At 44.8% G+C, this 23,749-nt stretch overlaps 1 protein-coding gene across 2 annotated transcripts in view; it reads right to left on the bottom strand.

Moving 5' to 3' along the window:
- IFT43 (intraflagellar transport 43) overlaps positions 1 to 23,749 on the bottom strand; it is a 44,380-nt gene that overhangs the window by 10,388 nt on the left and 10,243 nt on the right. For both annotated transcript variants that reach the window (XM_051621905.1, XM_051621904.1), the window contains 3 exons: positions 17,949 to 18,016; positions 5,840 to 5,872; positions 5,287 to 5,333 (listed from right to left, as the gene is read on the bottom strand). In XM_051621905.1, coding sequence (XP_051477865.1) covers positions 5,287 to 5,333; positions 5,840 to 5,872; positions 17,949 to 18,016 — 148 coding nt within the window. The remainder of the gene's footprint in view (positions 1 to 5,286; positions 5,334 to 5,839; positions 5,873 to 17,948; positions 18,017 to 23,749) is intronic.

Here is a 23,749-nt window from a genome sequence, read left to right as displayed (position 1 = left end):
TTTTAGGTAAACCTAGTCTGTCAACTACACTTACAGACTCAGCTATCACAGGCCCAATATGACTGTTTATCTACCATATCACAGAATTTAGTGATGGAAGATGCTTACCCAGACCATCATTTTCATCCCCCAACAAGCTGTTTGTGCTCCCTCGCAATTAAGCTGCCCATTGCTCCTTGGCCAGTGATCTGCTGCTTCCAGCTGGACTTCAGACATACCTCTTGGGACATATTCTTTGCTTCCCGCTGCCCACTGTGGCTGTCAGGAGGGAGCTTTCCTTGAACACCAGAGGCTCTAGATCACAATGCCAGCAGTCACTGGAGGAGTTTGAATTGGTCGGGACCAACAGCTCAGGGGAAACCATCAGGCTGAACCTTCACTGACCTCTTGCAGAGACTCCAGGTGGTGCATTAGTGGAGCAGTTAAGGGGAGGACTGCAGTGTGCTGACAGAGCCACATACAATCACAGTACGGAAGCTCAGAAACTCAGCAGTCACAGTCACTCTCTGCCCAGGAACCTTCAGCCCATTCACACCGCTTCCGAAACACCATGTTTTTCACTCCATCTGCATTTCACTGATGTTCAGAAAATTTTCTCTATTTAGCTCTCCCCAAACCACTCCATCACTGCCTCCTGAGATTATGAAGTTCCCACTGGCTATCTCCCTGACCCTGTAAATTCCACCCCTCCTATCCTTCTGCTTAGTGCTGAGCCAATGCAGCTGTTTCCTCTGTCACAAACTCCTTGCAGCTTGCAACCCCTGAAATCTACCAGCACTTGATGTGTTCTGTAAGAACAGCAGCTTACCATGAAAGCAACTGGCAAACATCATCAGGAATGATACAGCCAACAATAACCCACACTGCACTCTATTCTCAGCTTTGTTTGGAGCAATTTCATCATTGGTGCATCTCACATGCAGCTCAAGAGCTGCTTGGTATTTTGCGGCTGTGAATTCCAGGTGCCAGATATTCTGTGAGAGCCATCTCCTATCTGACAGACATCACTCCCAAGAAGGATGTGGAGCCCAAGGCATGTGTCCACTTTTTCCACTTCTTCTTCTTCTTTTTTTTTTTTTTTTTTTCCAAGCAAGCATGATTAACTGTTGATGAAGCATTAAAATATTTTCCATGGCTCCTGTTGTGCACAGAGCCTGGGCTCCCATCCTGTTCAAATGCAAAGGAGCTGCTGGCACATGCCAGAAGGGTAAGGAGTCCTTCTAGAGGTTTGACATTGTATAGAGAGGTTTAATCATCATCTCTGCTTCCTTGAGGAGACTTCCCAGCAGGCAGGAAGGGGTTTTGCCTTGAGGGCACAGATCTAGTGACTGTTTCCTGGCAGCTTTCCTCACCTGCAGGTCAGGTTTGGGTTGTCTGTGTAGCATAGTCAGGCTTTCATTTCAATCAGCTCATTCACACACACTATCTGCTTTAAAATAACAAGCCGTTGTTCCTGCAGACAGAGAATCACACATAACATCCCGAATCCTCCAAGAAAAGCCCTATTCTAGGAGCTATGCATCCCAAGGGTAAAAGAGAGAAGGGGGAAGGGACTTCTGAAAACTGGGCAATAGTCTATGGGGGAAGGATAGCTGGGAGAGGGATGACAACCTTAGCTAACAAACCCCCATAGGGTGCTGAGGAGAAAAATCCAAGGGCAATGTACTGAGGAGACAGGCATCTGGGGGAGTGTAACTCAGCAGTGCAGAACTGGTGGACAAGAAAGGGACAACAAAGAAACTTTCAGCCAAAAGGACAAAGCAGATTGCTGATGGGGGCGGGGGGGGGGGGGGGGGGGGGGGGGGGGGGAGTGGGGGGGGGGGGGTGGATAATGCCAGCATTTCTCAACAGGAAACAGCCCTTTGTAGCTGCATGCCAGAGACACACAAGCAGAGAAAAGCCAAATTAAATACCCAAGCAAAGTCAAAGCAGAGATTCTACTGCTCTGCTGGAGAAATGAGTAAAGGTAGGAGAAAGCCCTTCAGTGTGAACTTGATTGTTCGGATCTCCCTCCCACCTCATGACAAAGAACAGTCTGCACTTGGGAGAAGCTCTTGGCTGCTACAGAAAAGGAAGCAGTACTCTGCAAATAGCACTTCTATATTCCACTGGTAGTCTCGCATCTCCCATCTCATGCCGTTTCCCTGCCATACAGAGCTCAGTCTCTGCTGCCCATTTCCCCTGTTGACATGGACAGAAAATTGAGCAATTACCCTTAAACTCCTCTCTCTTAGATTGCCCAGATTGCTACATACACAGCATTAAGCCCCCAATTGCCCCTGGCCAAAAGTGACTCAACTAGGCCTGTCCTTTAGGAATTAAACACTTTTTTGTTGTTTGTGAAGGTTTATTATTCCCCAACTTGTGATGCATTAAATCCTGCTAAAGCAGGTTTCTCGCCAGTCAGAGGAGATGATCCCCCATGACAAGGTTCAGCTGGACACACATCCACCTAGCAAACGTGCATTACCCCTTCACTGTGCCTGTGTGATAGCAGGTACCAGTGTGTGTTCAGGAGGATGGGCACTAAGCTCAGTGCTGTAGGAAACCCCACTATCCATCAACTAGACACACCAGAGCTGCTTCTGGATTCTTTCAAAGCAGTCTTTCCAGCCTAGAATTTTACAGGAGCAAATGGTGCTTTTAGTCAAACATATGTCTTTGCTTTCCTATAACTCAAAACTGGGTCCTCTTTAAAGTGGCTCTCTTGTCCTGGATTAGCCTCTACAAATAAGAAATATGAACTAGAGAAAATGAATTCTGAGCACGACCTGAGCCAAGGTACTTCACTGATAGTATTTCAGCCATTTGTATTGCACAGAATTCTGGGTTTCCCTGTGCAAAGGATGGTGAAATTGCAGATGGTTCCAGCATGTCCCTGTCTGGTCTACCTACTTACAGTCTCCCATATTACTTCAGTCTTTCTACACAATCTGAGAAGTGACTGTCCTCTCCCAAATGCCCATGGAGATGACTAATCAGGTGCAATTTCATGCACAGGTTGAATGACAAAGAATTCTACTTTTATTTCTACAACTGCAAGGAGTATCAAGCCCAAAGGTCTCCATTTGGGCATACAACCTTCCCTGCATTCTCCACACACCAAACTGTGGGCCTCTCTTCAGGGCCTATGCTTTTTTAACACTTTCTCCAAAGGACTTCAAATTCTGAGCCTCTGAGTGTTAGTACCTTATAAATAATCACAACTGAGCACATTTCAAATACAAAAGAATACCTTTTTAAGGGCATACCATTTTGTCCTTCATTCTTCAAATAAAAAGGTTGGATGGGGGACAAACAATGTTAATGGAATGGTACAGCTAAGCTTTCTAATAGGTTAAAGGAAAGTGATCCAACTCTATTGGTTGACAGCAACAATCATTACGCAGCTGCGCCTGTTCATATTAAGGTGTACAAGCTAACACATTATGCAGCACAAAATAACCGTGACCCATCCTTGGGGATCCATACACCAACATCTTGATTTGTTTGTGTTTAGAATCTGAGCTTTACTGTTACAGTTAAGAACACAAGCCTAGGTGCAGTTCTGTGCAAAGGGGAGGCTGATACAGCTCACCTGACTGTACAGCCACAGTAGGCTATTCCTTGCCTTCTGCACTGGGCAGTTATTTGTATCTTTCTGCTCACTTACAAAAGTAATTTTATTCAAGTTCTGGAGTTTTGTTTATGTCACTTTTCTTCATTGCAATTGCTGAGTACACATGGAGAACAGAACAGACCGCTTAACTCCTGGTTAACTCCTGGTAGAAACAGGACAGGAAGAATCCAATGCACTGATCCATTTAGAGATTTTCTGTATGCAAATTAGATCCACAACTGTATTTGACTGTTCCAGAAACTGCCTGGGTAGGAACCATAATCAGATTAGTGGGATCTTTCTTCTAACAGATAGATTTAATCCAGAACTGAACTCTGGTTTGCAACCAATCCAAAATCACCTGGTAATCATAGCTTAGGCACAGGTAAGTAAGTGAAGCATATGAGGACTTACCATGTCTTTGTACCACATTCTCTATCAGTTCTATTCTGTATTTATTACCCAACGTATTGGAGCACTAAAAGTCACATACTGCAAACATGTAGCAAGCATTTTGATGCCTGGTGAGCAAATAAAGTTACTATACTCTGAATACAAGACCAAGGTTCAACAAAGAAGGACAGCATGTACACAGTCAAAGAGCTGTTCAGAACAGACTACGAGCCTCAGTGACATACGTTGAAATTTAAGAACCCCAAGAAACTTCCCAGGGGGAAAATTAAGTCTATTTTGAAGATGCCAATGCTATAAACGTGCCACTTCTGGCAGTCATATGTTGCAATGCTTAATCTGTCTGGAAGACCCAAATAAGTCTTCATTTAATCTCATTAACCATGATGTCTGATCCTTTGTGACTCCTGGTAATTCTTCTGATGCTTGGTGATATTTTACAGATGCAACTTTTTATACACGATATAAAAATTCTTAGCCCTTGAAAACTGAGGTAGCTCCTTGAGACTTTAATGAATTTCTATGCTTCCCAGTTTTCTAGTCATTATCTTAAAATTCATACTGTGGATTTTTCCTGAGATTTTTCTTGGCTCATCAGTCCTACAACAGCAGGTGACATATACTACAAGGAAAGCTAGTGCTAAGTCAGGAGTCCAGTAGACTTCACAGCAGTCAGTACAGTGGTGGGATAGGATTACCCACCAGTGTCTATGTTTTGCTTATTATCTATGATCTTTGGATAGGGCAAGGAGAAAAAAATTAAGAACTTACTCATGTCAGAGATCCCAAGACAGTGGTGTAGGCACTTGTCCTCATAGGATCAAGACAAAGATGTTACCATAAAACACAAGAGAGGCTTTAAGTAGAGCACACTCTCACCTAAACTAGGGGACAGCAAATACTTATTTCCCTGCTTTTAATCTTTTATTGCCCTTTTAGCTATCTTTTTGCCCCAGTGCTCTATTCTCCATGTGGAGGTAATCCTACAAAAAAAGCATGTCCTCAACACTTTCTTTCTTCCCAAAGGTGCTTGAACATTCTGTATAAATGAAGAACCAGATTTAGATTACAGGTACCCTTCCTCATCCTCCTCTCCATCTTCTTTGCTCTCTCTCCCTTATTCAGCAGCTGAGGAGACATAAGTAGATCTCACATTTGTTTCCCCCAGGGTGGTTCATTTCCTTGCCATTTCCTACAAGATGCCTCTGGTCCCTTCACTGGACAACTCCCAGATATGTATAAAGGTACTTCTTGCAGTCAAGTACATGATACCTTACCTCCTCCATCATCTGATGCCTCCAGGCTCTGCTGTCTGAGACGATGGCTGCAGAAAAACAAAAGGAAAAAATAATTTCATTTGCAAGCCCAGAAAGATATCTTACTGTGTCCCCTTCCTCTCCACAAGCCTCGTGGGCTGTCAAGGGGAAAGTTCCCAAGTTTGCCTAGCCTGCAGACTGACCTTCTTCCATACCCCTCATTGCTGGACTCAGCAGAAATGTCAGCTTAGACTGCTTGAGCAATTTGTCTTGCACCTGAGACAAAATCCTAGGCCACAGACAGTAGGGCCTGAGGTGGGTCTGGGAGGAAAGCAGATGCTTTCTACTTTTCCTTCTCTCTGTCATATGGGAGTGACAGAGCCACCATCTGCTCCATATTCAGGGAAATCTAGAGAGACCAGCCCTACCCCATATCCCAGGACACCTGACAAATTCATGCAACCCTTCCCAAGTTCCAGATTTTGGTGTACTGGTGCTTAGAGTAACATGCCCCTTCTCCATGAAATCAGATGTAAAAGTTGTGGAAGAAGTCTTAGCAGCAATGGGAACTTACTCTTCTACTTCTTCTGCATGCTTTCTTCCTGACCTGCAAGACAAGGAAAGGCTTATGCTTAGAAAAGTCTAGAGAAAAAATTAAAACTGCACCTTTCCCTATATCACTGTTATTATGCAAAATAGTTTTTACACCGGTTCAAATATAATGCATCACACTTTTTTAAAGAGTTCTGAGTGACCATTAAACTCATGTATCAAAGTCCCTGAGTGCATCAGATTGAAGCAGAACCATTTGGATCCAAAACAACAGCCATGCCCAGATACAGCAAGAGCCACGCTTCCTGGGTGGTTTTTTTTTTTTTAGTTTCTCAGATACTTTTTCATCCTCTCTGCCATAAGCTGCAGGTAAACTTTGTCTTACCTGAGTAGAGAGGTCAGCACATTACAGAGTGAAGAAGATGCTATATTTTGTCCATCTACCCCTGAGAGATCAATAGGACCTTCCTTCTCCTAGATGCACATAAAGATTATCTGGTTGCATTCGCAAGTTAAGAGCCCCACCTGATCTGGACAAGTTCAGGTCAGACATGCTGTCACTGCAGTAAATCAGAGTTGATCTGGCTGAGTTAACAGGAGTTCATAATAATAACGTGGTGGGGGGAGGCACGGGTAAATGGCAGCTCCCTTGCTCTCCACCCCAGCAAGCCCAGAATAATTCAGTCCCGATTAGGGACGCTTGTTCAATATTCAAAATGTAAAACATGGAGGTTGCTGAACCAGCACTTTGAAAAGTTAATTAAATGCCAGGTTTCTTTTTAGCAGATACTCCATCACTCACTGATTGCTTTGGCCATTTTGCAGAGTGAAGTTTCATCTCTTTGCGTTGGGAATAAATATTCTCCCCTACCTTGAAGTCAGGGTGCCATGACAAAGATCACATGGGTCTCTCACCTACCACATGTACTTATACCAAGATGTAAGAGAAGTGGCTTCATTGCCTTGTACTGCTACTTTCAAAGCACTTGAATGAGATGGGACAGGCCTTCTCTCATCTGCTTTCTGTTCTAGCAGGTTATGGTCTTCATCTAGCTCTCCTGTGAATAACCTTATAAGAGCAAGGAGGAGGGCACAGAGGATGCCTATCTATGAGAAGAAATCCTCTTGTCTCCACTGCTCTCCCTGGAGCTTGTGGTCTGTGAGAAGCTGAAGATTAAATTGAAACAGTGATCTGAGCCCAGTAATATCCACTGCTTCAGTCAGAACTGCAGCTGTGCAGGTCACCTCTGCATCTGGGCTTTCAGCTATACCTGCACCCTTCTGTTCATCAGAAGAGGCAGAAGTGCAATGGAGCTGGGGAATTTAGAAAATAACACTTCCAGTGAGGAGTAATTGTCCAGCTCCATCCTTCTCCCCAGTGGTAGTGCAAAGCACTGTCTGTGAACCCCCTTGATACTATGGAGAAAGAAAGGCGTGGCTTCAGAGAGCCCACCACTTGCTCTCACTGGAGTTTAGCATCTAGAAGACAGAGATGGAAAGATGATGCAAGTTTTATCCTATTTTATACCTCCCTTCTGCTTTCACAGAACTGTTTCCTACACCCTGTCCTCAGAGTCTTGCCCTCACTGAGCTGAAGCATCCCAAGCAATGGCTTTGCACAGCCTTGCACAGTGAGAGGTTTTCCTGGAGGATCAATCCAACCCCTTCTTAGCATAATCCCATAACTTTTGGTAATAACCCAGCCCCAAATAACACTCTCTTTTCCTCAGTACTCACACTCCTTAGATTTTTGCACGTCTCCTGTCGCCAGGCAGGAGCGAAACACTCCACATGTTTATACTTCCCAGGAGAGGATCAATCCTGCTATCCTCATAAGCAATTTCCATTTCTTTTTCCTGAGCTCCCAGTCATGACAGATACCAATGTGGCCCACAAGGAAGTCCGTCATATGTTAGTCCTAGAGGCAGAGACTACTTTGTTCTTGTTCTTAGACTTAAAGTTTCTCAACTTATCTTTATTACTTTAGAAAATGACTTTTTCAAACAGGTCAACAAGCAAATACGTCATTATGAAATAGTTGCACTATATTGGAAAATACAGTAATTTGGGGGAGAAAAAAATCAATAAAACCTGGAGGGGAGAATATGACCCTTTTAATCCCAGAGCCTGGGTGTCAGAACATTCTCCTGTCAAACACAGTAGTTGCCTCCTCTCTCTAGGGCAAGCTAAAGCCCCATGGTCAGCCTTCACAGGAGAACACCCCAGTCCCCATGCCACAGGGACTGAAGGTGGCAGTGGGTGATGCCAGACACTGATGCTGACAGTACTGTGGCTTATACAGAGCATTTAAATACCAACAGCTCTAGAGCAGGAGCTAGAAATTGACTGTTCTGTTTAAGTGAGACAACTGCTTCCAGTCATAACTGCAATAGATATGTTTGTTAATACATTATTTGGAATAGCAATATTTGAGGAAGCTGGCATTCCAAACCAGTTGATAAGTTGTGGATAAACAACTTATATATCAAAAAATATAGTATGAAACTTCTCCAGCACAGAAAGGAATGACATGTGTTTATACTCCCTGAACTATTAGGTAAAAAAGATACCAACCACCCAATTTCCTTTGGGATTTTTTTTAATGGATCCTTGAACCTGAAGGGTTCCTTTCAATTTGTCTGATGTCAAATTACTTTTACGTTGCTTGTTTCAAGCTGGAAAAAAAATCACTAAATATTTTTGGTTGATTCCTGACTAATCTTTTAGGTTTTTTGGCCCAATTGCACTACATAAATCTACCTAATAAAGTAACCTAGAGCCACACTTTGCCCTGTGCCCTGTGTCCCTACTTCAAGGCAGTAATGGAAGAAAGTAATTAACAGATCCTTAAAAGGTGCCCTACCTCAAACCTGTCTCTTCCATAAGCTTAGCTGAGGACTAGGCTATACATGGAGATACTATTCCTGCAGAACCAGTCACCTGCTTGTCTCTTTGTTCTCCTGGTGCTATGGAAAGTCCCTCAGGCACTGTTTATGAAGTTATCACGCTGCTTTACCCCATCCTGAGAACTGGCTCAGCTTTTCTGTGCCTATGGCATCATATTGTGACCAATTTTTCCTTCATCAGCAATACCAGGCCTGGAGACACAGCATCCTCCTCATTCACCACAAGGTCACAGCTTTCTAGTCATGAGTGATAGCAGACATGAAGGAAACCAAAATGTAGACTCAAGCCAGTATAGACATTTCCTACGCTTACATTCTCAGCATCAAGAAGTGCACTGCTCTGGTCTGCTTGCTGCAGCAGAAGGCACTGCCCAGGAGGGGCTGCAACAAGTGCCTACAAAATGAGCAATTGTGTATGAACAATTGTGTATGATACACCCACTCAAGTAAGGACAAACAAAACAATACAATCCTGGGAGCAGTGCTCAGAAATGCATTCTGCTGTACTATATACCAGCCATCCTCATTTTTTTGTGACAGCAAACCTCTGTTGCTTTTGTTTCTTCTAATAAGCCCACAGCATTGGAGGGTCAAATAATAATGGACTGACCCCATCACCCGGACAACTCCATTTAAAACTCCCTCTTACTGCAAGGCTATCTGTGCTCCCAAACATATCCAAAACCCCAAATATTCCTTCTGGCTTTGGCTAGCTGCTGACCCCCTCACTATTCCTGGGTGTTGAATAGCTGAGAAGCTAGGCAGAAGGCCCCAACAGATCCCATGTAACTTCTTGTACAGAATACCTCTTTCTAGCTGTGTCCTGGGGCAGGACATATAGATATGATCTTGCTCAGTGTTGTCTTTGTTCCATTCTGGCCAGCAGGAATCCTCCCTCCACATTAATAAGAGAGGGTTGACCCCCAAAACTGAGGCTTCTCCCCACCACGCACACCCCTAATGCACAGCTGAGCCACCATGGAGCTGCATGCAACTTCCGTGCTGAAGGGTGAAAGGCCGTTCTAATGTAGACATCATCTGTGTTAAACTGTTTCTTTCTCGTTTAATGGAGTACCACGGAGATCTAAATGGAGATAAAGTAGCAGGGCTCAGAGAACGGCCAGGATGCTATCTTTATGCAGCATGACAATGTGCAGTGGTTAATTAGACACCGTTAACCTATTTTAGCCGGGGACATAACTGGGATGAATGGGGGGAAATGTCCTTGAAATCTTTTAATGTCCACAGCTTATGAGAGCTCTAGACACACTCGCATCCTGCACTGAGCCAGCCAGCTACCAGGACGCCAGTGGGCAAGATCCGAGGCTCTCTTCTGCGCGCCCAGGAGGTGCGAGGGCGGGCAACACAGCTAAAGCAAAGGGAAACAATTATGGTGGCTTGTTAGAGCGAATACTGGGGCGGCTGGACCGGCATGCCCGGACTCCTCGCGGCAGGGGCGGCAGCCGCGGCAGAGCCAGGGCTGGGAGCGCGGGCAGAGCCCTCGCTCGGCCCGGCTGCCCTCAGCCCGGGGGGCAGGTCTCCGCTGGGCCGGCCCTGCCCGCCGCCGCACGGCCGGGCCGCGGCCGCCCCCTGCCGGGCGCGGGCGGCGTGGCGCTCGCCCCGCGCTGCCCGCGGGCGCTGCGGGACGCGGGCGGGGAAGGCGCGCCGGGGCTGCGGAGCGTGGCCCGGCGGTCCCAGCTGCTGCCGCCCTGCCCCGGGAGCCGGGCGCGGGAGCGGCGGGGCCGCGTGTCGGCACCCAAGGGTATTTTCGGTATTTTGCAAGGCCCAGGCAGCGGGGGGGAAATTTCATCTGCCTGCGCGCTAGCGTATTTGCAGGCGTGTCTCAACCACCTCTCTTTATGAAGCACGTGGAACCAGAAAGCTGCTTCAAGCTGCCGGCTTGCTAGAAGAACGAGATGGAAAAAAGAAAACGTCCTGATGTTGAGAGATACATTTAGTTTTGAGCGAGCAGCGTGATCAAAGGGAGAGCAGAGATGGGTTGTGTGCAGAGGAGGCTAATCACTGGCCACTGTTCTAATCACTGGCCACCGTTCTGCCTCTGTGCTTCCATCCAAAACCATACCCGCCCCAACAAGGCCTGGCTCTGCCCACAGGGAGACGTGAAACCTTCTGCCTCTAGGGCACAGACTGTAATTCAGGTCCACGCCTGAGGGAGAGGGAGGGAAAAAGATAAAAACGGATATTGTGTTCTCTTGCTCAAGTATTTTTTTTAGTGCCCATCACCACAGAGAGTGGGTGGTGAGCTACGAGTTGCAGCTTGTTCGATAGCCTAAGGCACAACAAAGTTACACATCCAAAATGATGCACAAGTGCTAACTGATGAGTTCTCTCAGCTCTCCCAGTGTGGATCTTGGTCCCTGCTTGTTTGCTGAGGCACAGGAAGAGAAAAACACTCATCAAAGCTGTACACAAATCAGAACTGCAGCCCATGCTGGAACACACTACCATGACGTGTCTTCTCAGCTATCCCGTTGCACCTTCCTTAGGGCTCATTTAAGTTTCTACCCCCTCTCCCTGGACTGCGGCAGTCTGGAAAAGGCAGGTTTGCCTTCATTAAATAAGGGAATTAAACCTTCCCATCTCCTAAAATCAAGACAAGTTTTGCCATTGATAGCAGCAGAAAGAGGACTACTATTAGCCTTTATTTCTGTTACAGGATGTTACCTCTCAGCCTTTCACTTCCAAGCCCTGGGCACATGGCTGTCTTTATCTCCACAATGGGGTTTGGGGCAGACATTTTTTTAAATTGTTTGCTTGTGAGGCACTAATCAACCTCTAGCAGAAACGTTGTTTCTTCTCATGTCCTAATATGTAGGCTTGCTTAACAGAAAAAACAAAGGAGGAAACCTCTGGCAAGCAGGACTGTAGGAACTGGTGTGAAAGGACAAGCTGACAGAGAGAGTTCATGGGGGTCACTGAACCTCAGCCTACTCACTGCATCATCCCTGTAACAGCTGTTCCCAGGGTTCCCCCACTGGCTCAGTGGTAGAGAGCTAACTGGCAGAGCTGTTCAGAGCTCCCACTGAGCAACAGAAAAAACAACACTCAATACAAATTCCTACTGTGTGGGAACACAGTGCTGCAGTTTCTAGAAGTATCCACCACACATCTTTGGTCCCTGAGAACAGGGGTTCCTATCCAGATGTTCATGTCTTTCGTCTCCAGGAAGCACCAGTGCCACCTCTCACACTAAATGGCTCTTGAGATTACAGGAGCATTTCAGTTTCCATTCAATGGGAAAGGCACACTTCTGATCCTGTGGTTACACAGAACCGACTGCTAAAGGAGACAGAACACAAAGTATCTAAAGTTGGTTGTTTTTCAAATCCTACAACAAAGAAGAAACTTGTGATTCTGAATTACCCGGCCAAAGACCCTTTACTTGTGATTGGCCTCACTGGAAACAAATGAAAATCACTAGGAAGAACTAGGTGTTTATTACTGAATGGCACCTGGTGTGATTGGCCTCCCTGAAAACAAATTAAAATCACTAGGAAAAACTAGGTGTTTATTACTGAATGGCACCTTGTGCTGTCATTTGAGAGCAACAATTTCTTAAAGAAGGTATTTTAAGAACCTGGATTAAGAACTTGAGAATAGTAGAGGGGTTATATGAGGAGGGGGAAATAGGGCCAAGCAAGTAGATCAGATCATCTTAGATCTCTTTCCACAGGTAAACTGCATTAAGCTAAACTTCACAGCCAATTTAGAGGTGACCTACAAAGGCCAGACCTTGGCTTTGTCAGATACAAAAGGGTGGCAAGTTGCATGTGTTCTTCAAGAGGGTTTTGCTTTTTCAAACTAGAGCATTTGGGACAGCAAGGATAGTACCCCCTAAATTTGCTGGTAAATTTCTTGGAGATGCAGAGAACTAAGGAAGGATGATGCTTTGTCCTCTATGGAAAAAATCAAAGAGACTTCACCCTGATCAAACTGCCACCTCAGCAGTTTACATGGACTGTTATAAAAAATCTCACACTCCTGTTCTGTTTTTGTCATGAAGGCTTCATTTTCTAGAGGGGCAAGAGGCTACAATCCTATTAGTTTTTGCATTGCCCAGTGTCTTTCAGGAAAAAGAAGGTAAAGAAAACTTCACTAACAGAGAAAAAAAATGAACAGAAATCTAGCTGGAAAAAAAATAATGTAAAAAGCCCAAATCTTTTTCCAGGCTCCTCTGAGCACTGCAAAGACAGAGGAACGGGCACAAGTCTAGCATTTTCCTTGGCAATTCACACTAAGCAGGATTAAAAGGAAAAATATCCCCCATCACAGCCATTATACTGAGGGATTCTCAGGTGACTCCTCTGATTTTTAGGGACTTTCCTTTTTCTGCCAGCTATTTTTACTTAGGAGTCTAAACAGAACATCAAGAGAGCTCACTCCAGCAATGACACAGAGGGACAAGAGGACAGGAGCCTGTTAGCATTCCTGGAACATTCAGCCTATTAAAAAAAGAGAGAGAGAGAGAGAGAGAGAGAGAAAGGGCAGGATGGGAGAGAGACAGGAAAAAACCCCACCCTGGGCCTGCACATTGCAGCTTACCGCCATCTTGATGTCCTTGATACGTGCTGATGGCGTGGAGGCGGCTGGCACCAGATCAGCCCAAGAGAAGGAATGAGAGGCCAATGGAGATTTATGTGAGGAGAGTGAGATGGACAAGGTAAAATTGTCAGGAGGAGTTGTTAGAAAGTAAAATATATTGTGACAATTCCACTCCTGCCGTTCATCAATAAACTGACAGATCATTTAGTGTCAATTAGGAGTGATAGATGGACAAGTCCCCATGATCCTGGGCCAAAATTAATGGCTGGGAGGGAGAGGGTGATTGAAAATGACGGCTGACATTGAGAGGAAAGTCCTGAAGGTCCCCAAGGGGCCATTACTTGCCTCATTCCCTTGCAGATCAATGCAGGGACAAACCCCAAAACAGACACTTCAAGACCAAACTTAATCAGACTTCCTTTTCTTTCTTCTCCTTCTAAGTTGTGCCCCCTCGCTTGGCAGCCTTGATCCTTTGTGTCTATACTCTGCACATCATTGAGGACATCCAGAGATGGCTGCAAGGTGCAGAGTGAGGCTGCCATCTTCTCCAGAGACAGCAGCCTGGCTCCACTCCTAACATGGCAGCATCACAGGGAAGCCCATCCTGAGATTTACCTCAACACTGCTGGACTGGAAGTAGAGCACAGAAGCACTGACACAAGCTTCTCCCTACCATCTCAGACAGTGAATCTCATGAGCATTTTACTACTCTCACTTGCAAGACAGGGATGGCTTGAGTTCTATAAACCAGGCACTCTCAGGAGTCATTTTATATAGATAAAACACAGGATAGTTTAAGCCCATATTTTTGAAACAGGAGGTTTTTAACTTTTCTTACCTCTAGAGACCTTGAATCATAAAATCCCTTAATCTCTTGAATAACTTTCCTGGAGCTCCAGGGTGCAATCTCACCATTGCCCACCCTCCAGAGCCCTAAATGGTGTCTACACAGAGGCTGGGTTACCCTGCTCTAAAGGTCACCTCAATTTCATTCCCTTCCTACAGGTCCTTAATATTTGCTTCTAGTTAAATGCATTCCTGGACACTGTCCCACCAATTCTGTTCCAAAATACTTCAGTGTGGTAATTTTCCCAAACAAGCCTTGATTTTTCCAACTCTGTATGACCTATCAGCCAGAAAGAAGAAATTTCAGTTGTAGCTGGAGCACCTGTTGCTAAACTGCCACGATCCCTGTAGAAGAAAAGAGGAACTTGTGTGTGCTTGCAGGGCCATCTGAAGCAAGCTGTTTATTCCACAACAACCATAGCTGCTGCCTGCAGAACTGTATGAATTTTAAGGGACTGATTGCAAGACCAAAGGTGACAAGGACCCAAGTAAACTGGAAGTGTCCTGAGAAGCAAAGAAATAAAGATACTAATAGGGAGAAAAATGAAGAAATTCTATAAGGAAAGTCAGGTGAGATCAGCAGAAGCTGGAATTAAATGGATCCTGGAAGCACCTCTCCTCTGTCAAACCCTCACCAATATGTAAAACTGAGTTCCCTTTCCCTTTGCCCATTGGCAGGCACTTTGTGTTTCTTCTTTCTGATGCATGAGATAACTTGATAATAAACCTCTGCTTTTCTTGTCACAAGTGTCAACACTAATGTCATTAGGGACATCAGCATAGTGTTCAGAATGGCACTTGGGCTCCATCCAGTGGTTAGAGAGCTGCTTCTGTAGTAAAACCAGCTGTAATTACTATAATTTATGTAATCTCAGCAGGCTACTGGGCCCCAAGTGGCTGCCCAGGTTCTTGGCTGGTCCCCTCTCTTCTAATACTGGGGCTAGAATATTGCTGGGGCAGTGATGGACTAATTACAGGTTGGAAAACTTCAAGGGCCCTCCTCCTCTTCCTATCTTGCAGCAGTCTGAGACAGCTGTAGTTCTATGGAAAGAATCAGCAAGATGGTGAGAATATTTGCAAGTTTACACAGAATCACAGAATGGCAGGGGTTAGAAGGGAACTCTGAAGAACATTTAGTGCATCCCTGCTGCCAGAGCAGGATCACTTAGAGTAGATCACACAGGAACATACAGATGGGTTCTGAATGTCTCCACAGATAGAGACTCTACAGCCTCTCTGGGCAGCCCGTTCCAGTGCTCTGTCACCTAGGTATGATAAAAGCTGGGCAGGTAAGGGACGAAGAGGGAGCACCCAAAGTAGAAAAACAGGTTGCAAATGAAATTCTACTCAAACATGTGCCAAATGGAAACACCCACACACAAAAAAATTCAACTGATCATTTCACATTAGTAAGACCCCAAACTACAGATACAGCAGAAAAGAGTTTAAGTATCCCTGCAGGAAAAGAACAAGTGTGCAGTTGCAACTGGCTGTATCCATCAGAAACAGAACTAAAATCTTAGACCTCAAACAGGGAGAGAATAACACATAAACAGCTACAAGATAATTTCACAAGTGGCTGCAGTATCCTATCTGACCCACAATATATTTACACAACTCAGAAAATCTAACTGTAGCCACTCTGCTCATCCTTCCTAAGAAAATAAAACAAATCACAGATTTTAATGCTGTCAGTTCTGAAAGCTAAGTTTCTTAAAGTAGTATGAGTCTCAAGTGTAGCCTACAATGGCATAAAAGTGCATATACCTACATCAGATATATCAATAGAAGCATGTTATTCTAACTACACGCACACTAGTGAAATTGGAGCAAGTTAACTTGAAGGGCTTTCAAACTGAGTCAAATGAGTTGGAAAGCTGTGGGGAGACAGAGCCTGAGAAAACAGCAACAACAAAGCTACAGCAACATTGGTATGACATCAGCCAATGACTCAGAGTTTTCACATGGAGGCTTTACTCTGGGATATGTCACAAAGACAGCCTTGCAGACCAGCATCTCAGACTTTTTTAAGGGAGAGAAAGAGAGAGATTAGCTTGGGGATAATACACAGCTGAATGAAAGAAAAGACAGGGGAACTAACTGTACAAAATCCTTGACCCTCACATGACTAAAGAAAGTCAGAAAGAACCTCCCCTTCATAAAATTTATTAAATATAAGCTCTTAATACAAATGAAAAGAATACTGTCAGATATGATATGATATCGTATGCATCACTGAGCAAGGGGCATATCTTCATCTCATGTCCCACTGTGCAGGGCTGCACAGTGGGGCATATCTTCATCTCATGTCCCACTGTGCAGGGCTGCACAGGTAAAAAGGTCAGCAGCCCTCCATCTCCTGTTCTGCTTCTTCAGCTGAATTGTGTCCAACCCCACAGTAGCACATTTTCTCCAGACACCTGCTGTATCCATAAACCACACAACTGGGACACTGGAGAAACACCACTGATACTACTGCTCCAAATCAATCAGATGAGGCTAATGTCAAACAATGGAAAACATCCTGAAGTAGCACATGGCACGGTGCTGTTACATTAGGAACTGTCCTTCAGGCACAGCCCTGAGTAACTGTATTACCTCCAATCCAGTCCTTCCTCTAGCCAACAATTACGTAATTTTTTTTTTCTAAACAATGCAATTCACCCTTGTTCTCTGCTATCACATTTCCATAAGGCTTCTGCTTGGTCCTACAAAGTTCCAGGATCACTGGATAACCGTGAGGTGGATGTATCTTTGCAGCCTATGAAAAATAATACCTACGCTTATAAGAGGTAAACTGGAGAGGAACAGGAGATCAGGCTGAGATCCTCATAATTTTGCTTTACTCCGGACTCCAGATTTTCAGCTGAATTATTCTTCAGAGACAGAGTGATAATCTTCTCAGAAAAGTATTGTTTTCCAGAAAGGCTACCCCAGAATACAGACCACCTTTCTCACCTCCCAAGAAATACTGCCTGCATAACAGGTTTCTGGATGTCCTCTCCCATTCTCTGGGTTCCAGAAAAGAAAATACATAACTTTTCCATAAATCAGAGTGCCTCCAAAGTATATGTCCAGGCATATTATAAGCCTTAATGTATACAAGCAATCTCACACCACTCCACAGCTGAGCCCGTCAGCCCCATGAATAGGAAACATAACACGAGCATAACTTTACAGCTTGAAAAATAACAAATAGCTTGAAACCAAGCCATCTCCTTCCAGTCTGAACTATCCTTTAATCTTCATACCCATTCTATTACCATGTCCCTTATAAGCATAAGGTTTCTCAACCTAAACACTACATTTGTGTACTTTTTTCCTCCCGTCTTTCCACACTGACCATCTCCATCCATCTCCATTACACCATAACCCCATATACACATAAACATTGTCACACTTCACCTTTACTGTCAAGGCTGATAACATTCTGAACTGTTCATTGCATTCTTGTCAGTGGGGCACTGTCATGTGTCACTCTCCTGAAAAGGATGCAACCAGTCAAATCCTCACCTCCCAGATCCTTCATTTAACATGCTTATTATGTTCTTGACTCCTTCCATACTGTACCAGGTAGGGAATACACTGCCTCTTGCAGACAGTGACATGCACAGTTCTGAGCCCTGCCAGGCCAATTTATTAAGAATATTAGCTAGCAGAAGCAAGCAAGGTCATACTTCAAGTGGTTTGGAGACACAGACCATCTATAAGATCTAGAAAAACTGTTCCAATGACAGTAACAGCAAAGCCCAACTAGTGGTACTCACTTCATCCATGACTAAGCCCCTCTTTATAAGGTAAGAGATGAGAACTCACTTGATAGGTGCCAATCCAGGATCATCTGCCCAGCCTCCTTGCCGACGTGGCGGTTTAGGCGGTGGACCCTTTAATAAAGAGAAGAGACATGTTACAGCCACCTCCACTCAAGGCAAAGTTAAGCCAGTTGAGACACCAGGTCCACACGTTAAGTTTACCAAATAACAGATGAAGAGATAGTGTTTAGAATGCTGTTTATTCATAAAATAAAAGGAAAACAAATATTTCAGGACACATTTTTAAGTGTCTCTTTAAGCAAAAAAATTATCATTCTAATCAGTATCTTGACAAGTTTCAGGTCTGTCTGTGACTTGTCCAGGACACACAGTAAGTACAGTGCAGACTGATTTGCAGTGGATGCACTCTTCTGGCAAAACATGGTTCACTGGGAACTCATTCATCACTGCTGCCCACATTTTGGTGTGAGGTATCACATGTTACATGTTACCTAGGGTACAAGTGAGCATGTTTTAGACATCTTGTTTTAGATAAGGAATTGTTCCTTGCAGGTGGCAAGAGGAAACAGCTTAGCTTGGGGCTTACAATGGGAATTTTCAAAGAACAGAGCCATGAATTCCCACCATGTGGGAGCTGCCCATTGTCTTTTGCAGTTTTGGGCTTGGTTCTCCCTGCCTGAAGCACCTCGTATAGTTGTGCCTTCAGTGTTTTGCATGACAGGCAGTGATGAAAGCAGAGGCGCAAGGTGAACCCAGTGGATGACTTTCAGTTCATATACCTCCTAACTGATGGTGCCCAGTGAGAGAACATGGGTTACAGGGACCTGTGAAGGGACTATCATAAGAAAGGATGATTGGGTAAAAGATTTCTCAGAACAGGAAAAAATGGTAACTGCAAAAGAGTCTAAGATGGAGCAATGGTGGGGGGATGGGTGGCTCCCACAGCTTTTATTAAGAAAGGGAATGAGCTTGGTGACTCCTGAGGATTTTTGACCTGACAGAGGGGACCTTGCATGTGTTGTGGGGTCAACCCTAAAGCCAAAGCCAAATTACCTCTTGCCATAGATGAGGAAGGGGTTGAGCTAACCCAAATGGTAGGTGTCCCCCATGTTTATTTCTTGAAGCAGAAGCATTGTTTGTGAGTGTGGGAAATGAGAAGACCCTGCCAGGGGTAGCCACTGCCTGCTGTAGGGAGGGGGCATGACCCTGCATAGCTCCCTGATAGGAGCAAAAATAGTCATCCTCCAAAAATAAACAGGGAGCAGGAATGAGGCAGGAGCTGCAGTCCCAAAATACCAGCTTTCTTCGGTAAAGGGAGGACAGGAGGGCAGAGGGACAGGCAGGGAGCGTGAAATGCAGGAAACAGCCTCCTTATATGGGCTCATCCGCAGGGGACAGAGCTCAGTCGACTGGAATGACCATGTCACAGAATGTGAAACCTTCAGGGGCCCAAGTGAATGGAGTTTTCTGATCTTTAAATGATTCCCCCAGATTCTTAAGATGCCAAACCAGAGAAGAGGCTACAGTGCCAAAAAAGGAGCATTTTGAATTCAGTTGATCTGAACACACCCAGAGCCCAGGAAAAAGGGGAAAAACGCACCACATATGGGCGTGCATGCCCACATAAACATCCCTATTCCCATTACACACACCCCTACCTCAGAAACACACTCCCTCCCACACAGATCCTTCCCATGCAAACAACCCTGCTCCCCTCACGCCATCCTTTCCCTGACAGCCAGCAGGCCATGTTCCCAACACACAGCCTCACAAGTCCTCACAAAGGCACATGGAGTTACAGAACTGTCACCAAAGAACGTGAGCCATAAGGCTGAGGGAAAATGCAGAATCTTCATGGCATGCCAATGCACCTGCAATTTAATTTTCTCATCATCAAAGCTAGCCTTCAGATCAAAGATATCTCAAGTGGGACACTCCAGATCAGAGGGCCATGAAAAAGACTGCCCCAGCCTTGCGTGGGGCATGACTAGATGGCATCTAGGGCTTTGATTCCAATGTCTTGCCAATGTTACAACATATAAGGCAACCCTGAGTGCCTGTTAGACCCTGACAAACATCTCACATGCCTACAGGTCTTTTATTTCTCTTGCAATAAATGAGGTTATTCTTTGTGAACTGCCTACAGGAGCACTAGCAACAGAAAAGGCAATGTTAACTGTCAGCTGAGGATAAATCGCTTTTCTTTGTTAGCTGCCTGGAAAGTACCATAATAAGGTCACATGCCACATGCACTTTTGTCAAGTAAATAAACTTACCTTTGTACACTTACACATTTCCAAAACCTCAGCATAATTTACAACTGAGAATGCAATGTCGGGCATTGCCATTGTATGGTGACAGGTAGGGATGTTGCAGCTGCAAGAGCTTGAGGCAGAAAGTGGGAAGAATGACAACCCCAGAGGAAGAAGAGGAGAAACAGAAGATATTTTTCTTCTGTAATGGAGCAAATGTACTCCTGAACACACTTTGTTGGTGAAAAAGACTGGGGGCTTCGAAATGATGAGAACTTGTTTGTACCCATGTGTTACATCTTGGGCAAGATTTTATGTGTGTTCCCCAATGCAAAGCTAAGCTGTACACCCAAACGGTTTGGTGTTCTAAACACTGAGATTCCACCAGCTCCCAACAGTGTTCGCTCTCAGCTCTTACTGCTCAGTCTTTTCCACTGCTCTAACCACTTACTTGCTGTGGTTTGCTTTTCCACTTACGCTTTGTCAGTTATTTATCCCCCAAAGGTTTTCTCTACCTTAGTTTCTGCAGATAGTCCACTTTTTCAAGCAATATTGCCATGGTCTGGGTTTTATTTTATTTTTTTCTCAAAATTTCAGTTGACCATTTTTGTGATGGCACTTTCCCAGTATTTCTCAGGCCACTTTCCTTACCAACAATTTCATACTACCACTATAACGTGTATTTTATCTCTCCCTTTGAAAAACAACTGGCCTGAATTCCATCTCTCCTGAATTAAAATAGAAACTACCTTCTTCTTTATCTGTAGTCAGGCCCTTTCTTATCAGACAGTTGTAGAATTCTAACTTGGCTTCCCCATTAAGGCAGAAATTTCCACGTTACTTGTCAGATCATGTCTGCAGTTTTGAAGGTGCTAGTTGTATGTTGCTTCTCTCATGGAAGCAACTACTTGGTGTGTCTCTGGATCCTGAGGATCCAGCAAAGTTTCTTTTAGGAACTACTATGACACAGGCAGATTATGGACATGTTGAGTCTCTCAGATTCTCAGGTGGGCCTGGAAATATGGATTAATTTACCTTCATCAATATGACAACTCCTTTGAAACATGAACACTCTGTATGGGGAAGCAGGGACTCAAATGACATTGACAGCATGCAACGGAGGACACAATTTTTCTCTTGTAATTCATCTCCTAAAGTGTGTGGGATCTATGCTCTGCCCAGTTGATAAATACTGTGAGATTTTACAAAGTATAAGTTCCTTGTTTTTATCCAATATTGACCATGCAGCAGAAAGAAAGAAAGAAGTATGGTCAGTCTTGAGTTTCCTCCAGGAAGTTGCCTGAAGCTCCTGTGGCTGAGGAAAAGCAAACCTCCACAAACAGGCCTGATGAATTAGTTCGGACTGCTGCCAACTAAGGTGCTGTAAGTCAAATAGGCCCACTGCTTCCAAGCAGCCCCATAATGCAACCTAAACTGATCTCAGAGTATGTATGGTCTCAAAAAGGGCTCAATTCCCAGATCTATGCAAGCCTCAGCTTTTGGAAAGATGACGCTGTATCTTCTAGCCCTCTTTATCATATCCACAGACAGTTCCAAGTGGTGCATCTGATTTTAAAGAACCCCCTCCAAGGACTTCCTCATGTCTTATGAGCCGAGCAGAAAATAGTGGATTTCCATTTCATCCACAAACTGGCCATGAAGAAGGACAGTTTGTCCTTCTTCTTTCTGTCTTTCTAAGGGAAATGCTATTGAGACCGAAAAAGTTCTTGAGGGACTTCAAATATTCTCTGTCATCTATCACAGCCAGTAAAACAGCAGCTCATATTCTTAAACAGCTGTCAAGAATTTCTTCCCTAAAACAACGGTCAGCTACCTAATCAGCTTACATGTGCACCTGCTAGGAAAGCTGTTGCATTTGACACTTTAACCCATCTCAAGAGTTGCAGCTCTCCCCTGCATGGAAACAGTGAAGCAGCACACAACAACCTGATTCTCTGAACAAGGGGTTACCTGGTAGAATCCTCTCACAACGAGCCCACAGTTACAGGGCAGTGCTCCTCCAGCCCTCATAGGCATGAACATCTCTCAAGCAGTTTGCTACTACCAAACACACTCCCATCCATCTCCACCACTCCTACAGTTCTGTTGCCTTCAGGTAGGTCGAGGACAACTCAAAGAATTAAATAAATGTGTGGAAAAGGAAAAGCTTTTAATAGAATTATTTTTGACGGGATAGTCCTTAAGCCACATTAAGGTAGCCAAGCAGAGAGGATACTATTAGAAAGGCTGGGAAACATGGCTGACTAGAAATGCTATTTCAGTAGATGTCATCAAAAGGCTAGCAGATAACCTCACCAAGCTGAAAATAACTGTCCTGCTGGCCAGCCACTCGGGGTACAAGGGAGAAAGGCAGCGCAAGGCCTTGGGGAGCTCCAGGCCATGCAGTGCTGGGGCTCACACTGGGGAAGTTGGCCTAATTAGGGAACAAAAGTTCAGCTGCATTTTTGAGATTCCTCCTGGAGAATCTGGCCAACTTCCAGCTGAGCTGTCCCCAGGAACAGGCTGGGAGTCTGGCATTTCTACAAGCAACCAGAAGACCACTTGGAAAAACCAGAAGCAATCCCTATAAAATTGAAGCAGGTAAAGAAGCCAGTGTTTCTTTCAATGTTGGTTCCCTTTGGTAGAGGGTGTTTATTAGCATAATGCAAGAATCCAAACAGGTGACAGAAACTCTGGGACGTGGAAGGACAAATTCAGCTCAGCCCAAGACACACATGCAGATGGGATGGCATTCACAATGTGCAACAGCTACAGGAAATTCTGCCTCAGAGAACCCTCCTAGGTTCTCAGAGATGTCAGTAGCTTAAAAAGCTATCTACTGCCAGTCCATCCTACTCCCAGTCACATGCCTAAGAAGGCAAAACCCTGGCAACATGCTGTATATAAAATGCAGCTAGTTCCTGGTGAGGGCTCTTCTACAAGCTGAAGATCACCAGGGCGAACAGGATGCTAGAGAAAAAACAACACAGACTGAAAGGTCTTTGGGACAGGAACTTTTGTCCCAGTCACACACCAACATTATATAGGTTCATAGAACCATAGAATGGTTTGGGTTGAAAGGGACCTTAAGGATCATCTAGTTCCAAGCCCCCTGCTTGGGCAGGGACACCTCTCACTAGATCAGGTAGATCAGAGCCCCATCTAACCCGCACTGAACACTTCGAGGGATGGGGCACCCACAAATTCCCTGGGCAACCTGTTCCACTGTCTTACCACCTTCACACTAAAGAATTTCTTCCTAGTGTCTAACATAAATCTCCCCTCTTCCAGTTTTAAGCCATTACCCCTTGTCCTTTCATTACAAACCCTTGTAAAAAGTCCCTCTCCCTCCCCAGCTTTCCTGTGGGCCCCCTTCAGATACTGGAAGGCCACTATGAGGTCTTCCCAGAGCCTTCTCTTCTGCAGGCTGACCAACCCCAGCTCTTAGTGCAGTGCAAGCTGTAGATACAAAAAGGGCTATAAGGGGCTGCATTACATTTATACATGACTTCTTAGGATATGAACTCTGAACTACAGTGGCTGGACAGTGCCTAAACTACTGTGATTATTTTACACAAATAAGGTTCCCCAG

This window comes from Apus apus, chromosome 5, assembly GCF_020740795.1.
Source record: "Apus apus isolate bApuApu2 chromosome 5, bApuApu2.pri.cur, whole genome shotgun sequence".
NCBI lineage: Eukaryota > Metazoa > Chordata > Aves > Apodiformes > Apodidae > Apus > Apus apus.
The sequence above is the reverse complement of the archived record's forward strand: the minus strand, read 5'-3'. Positions and strand labels throughout refer to the sequence as shown.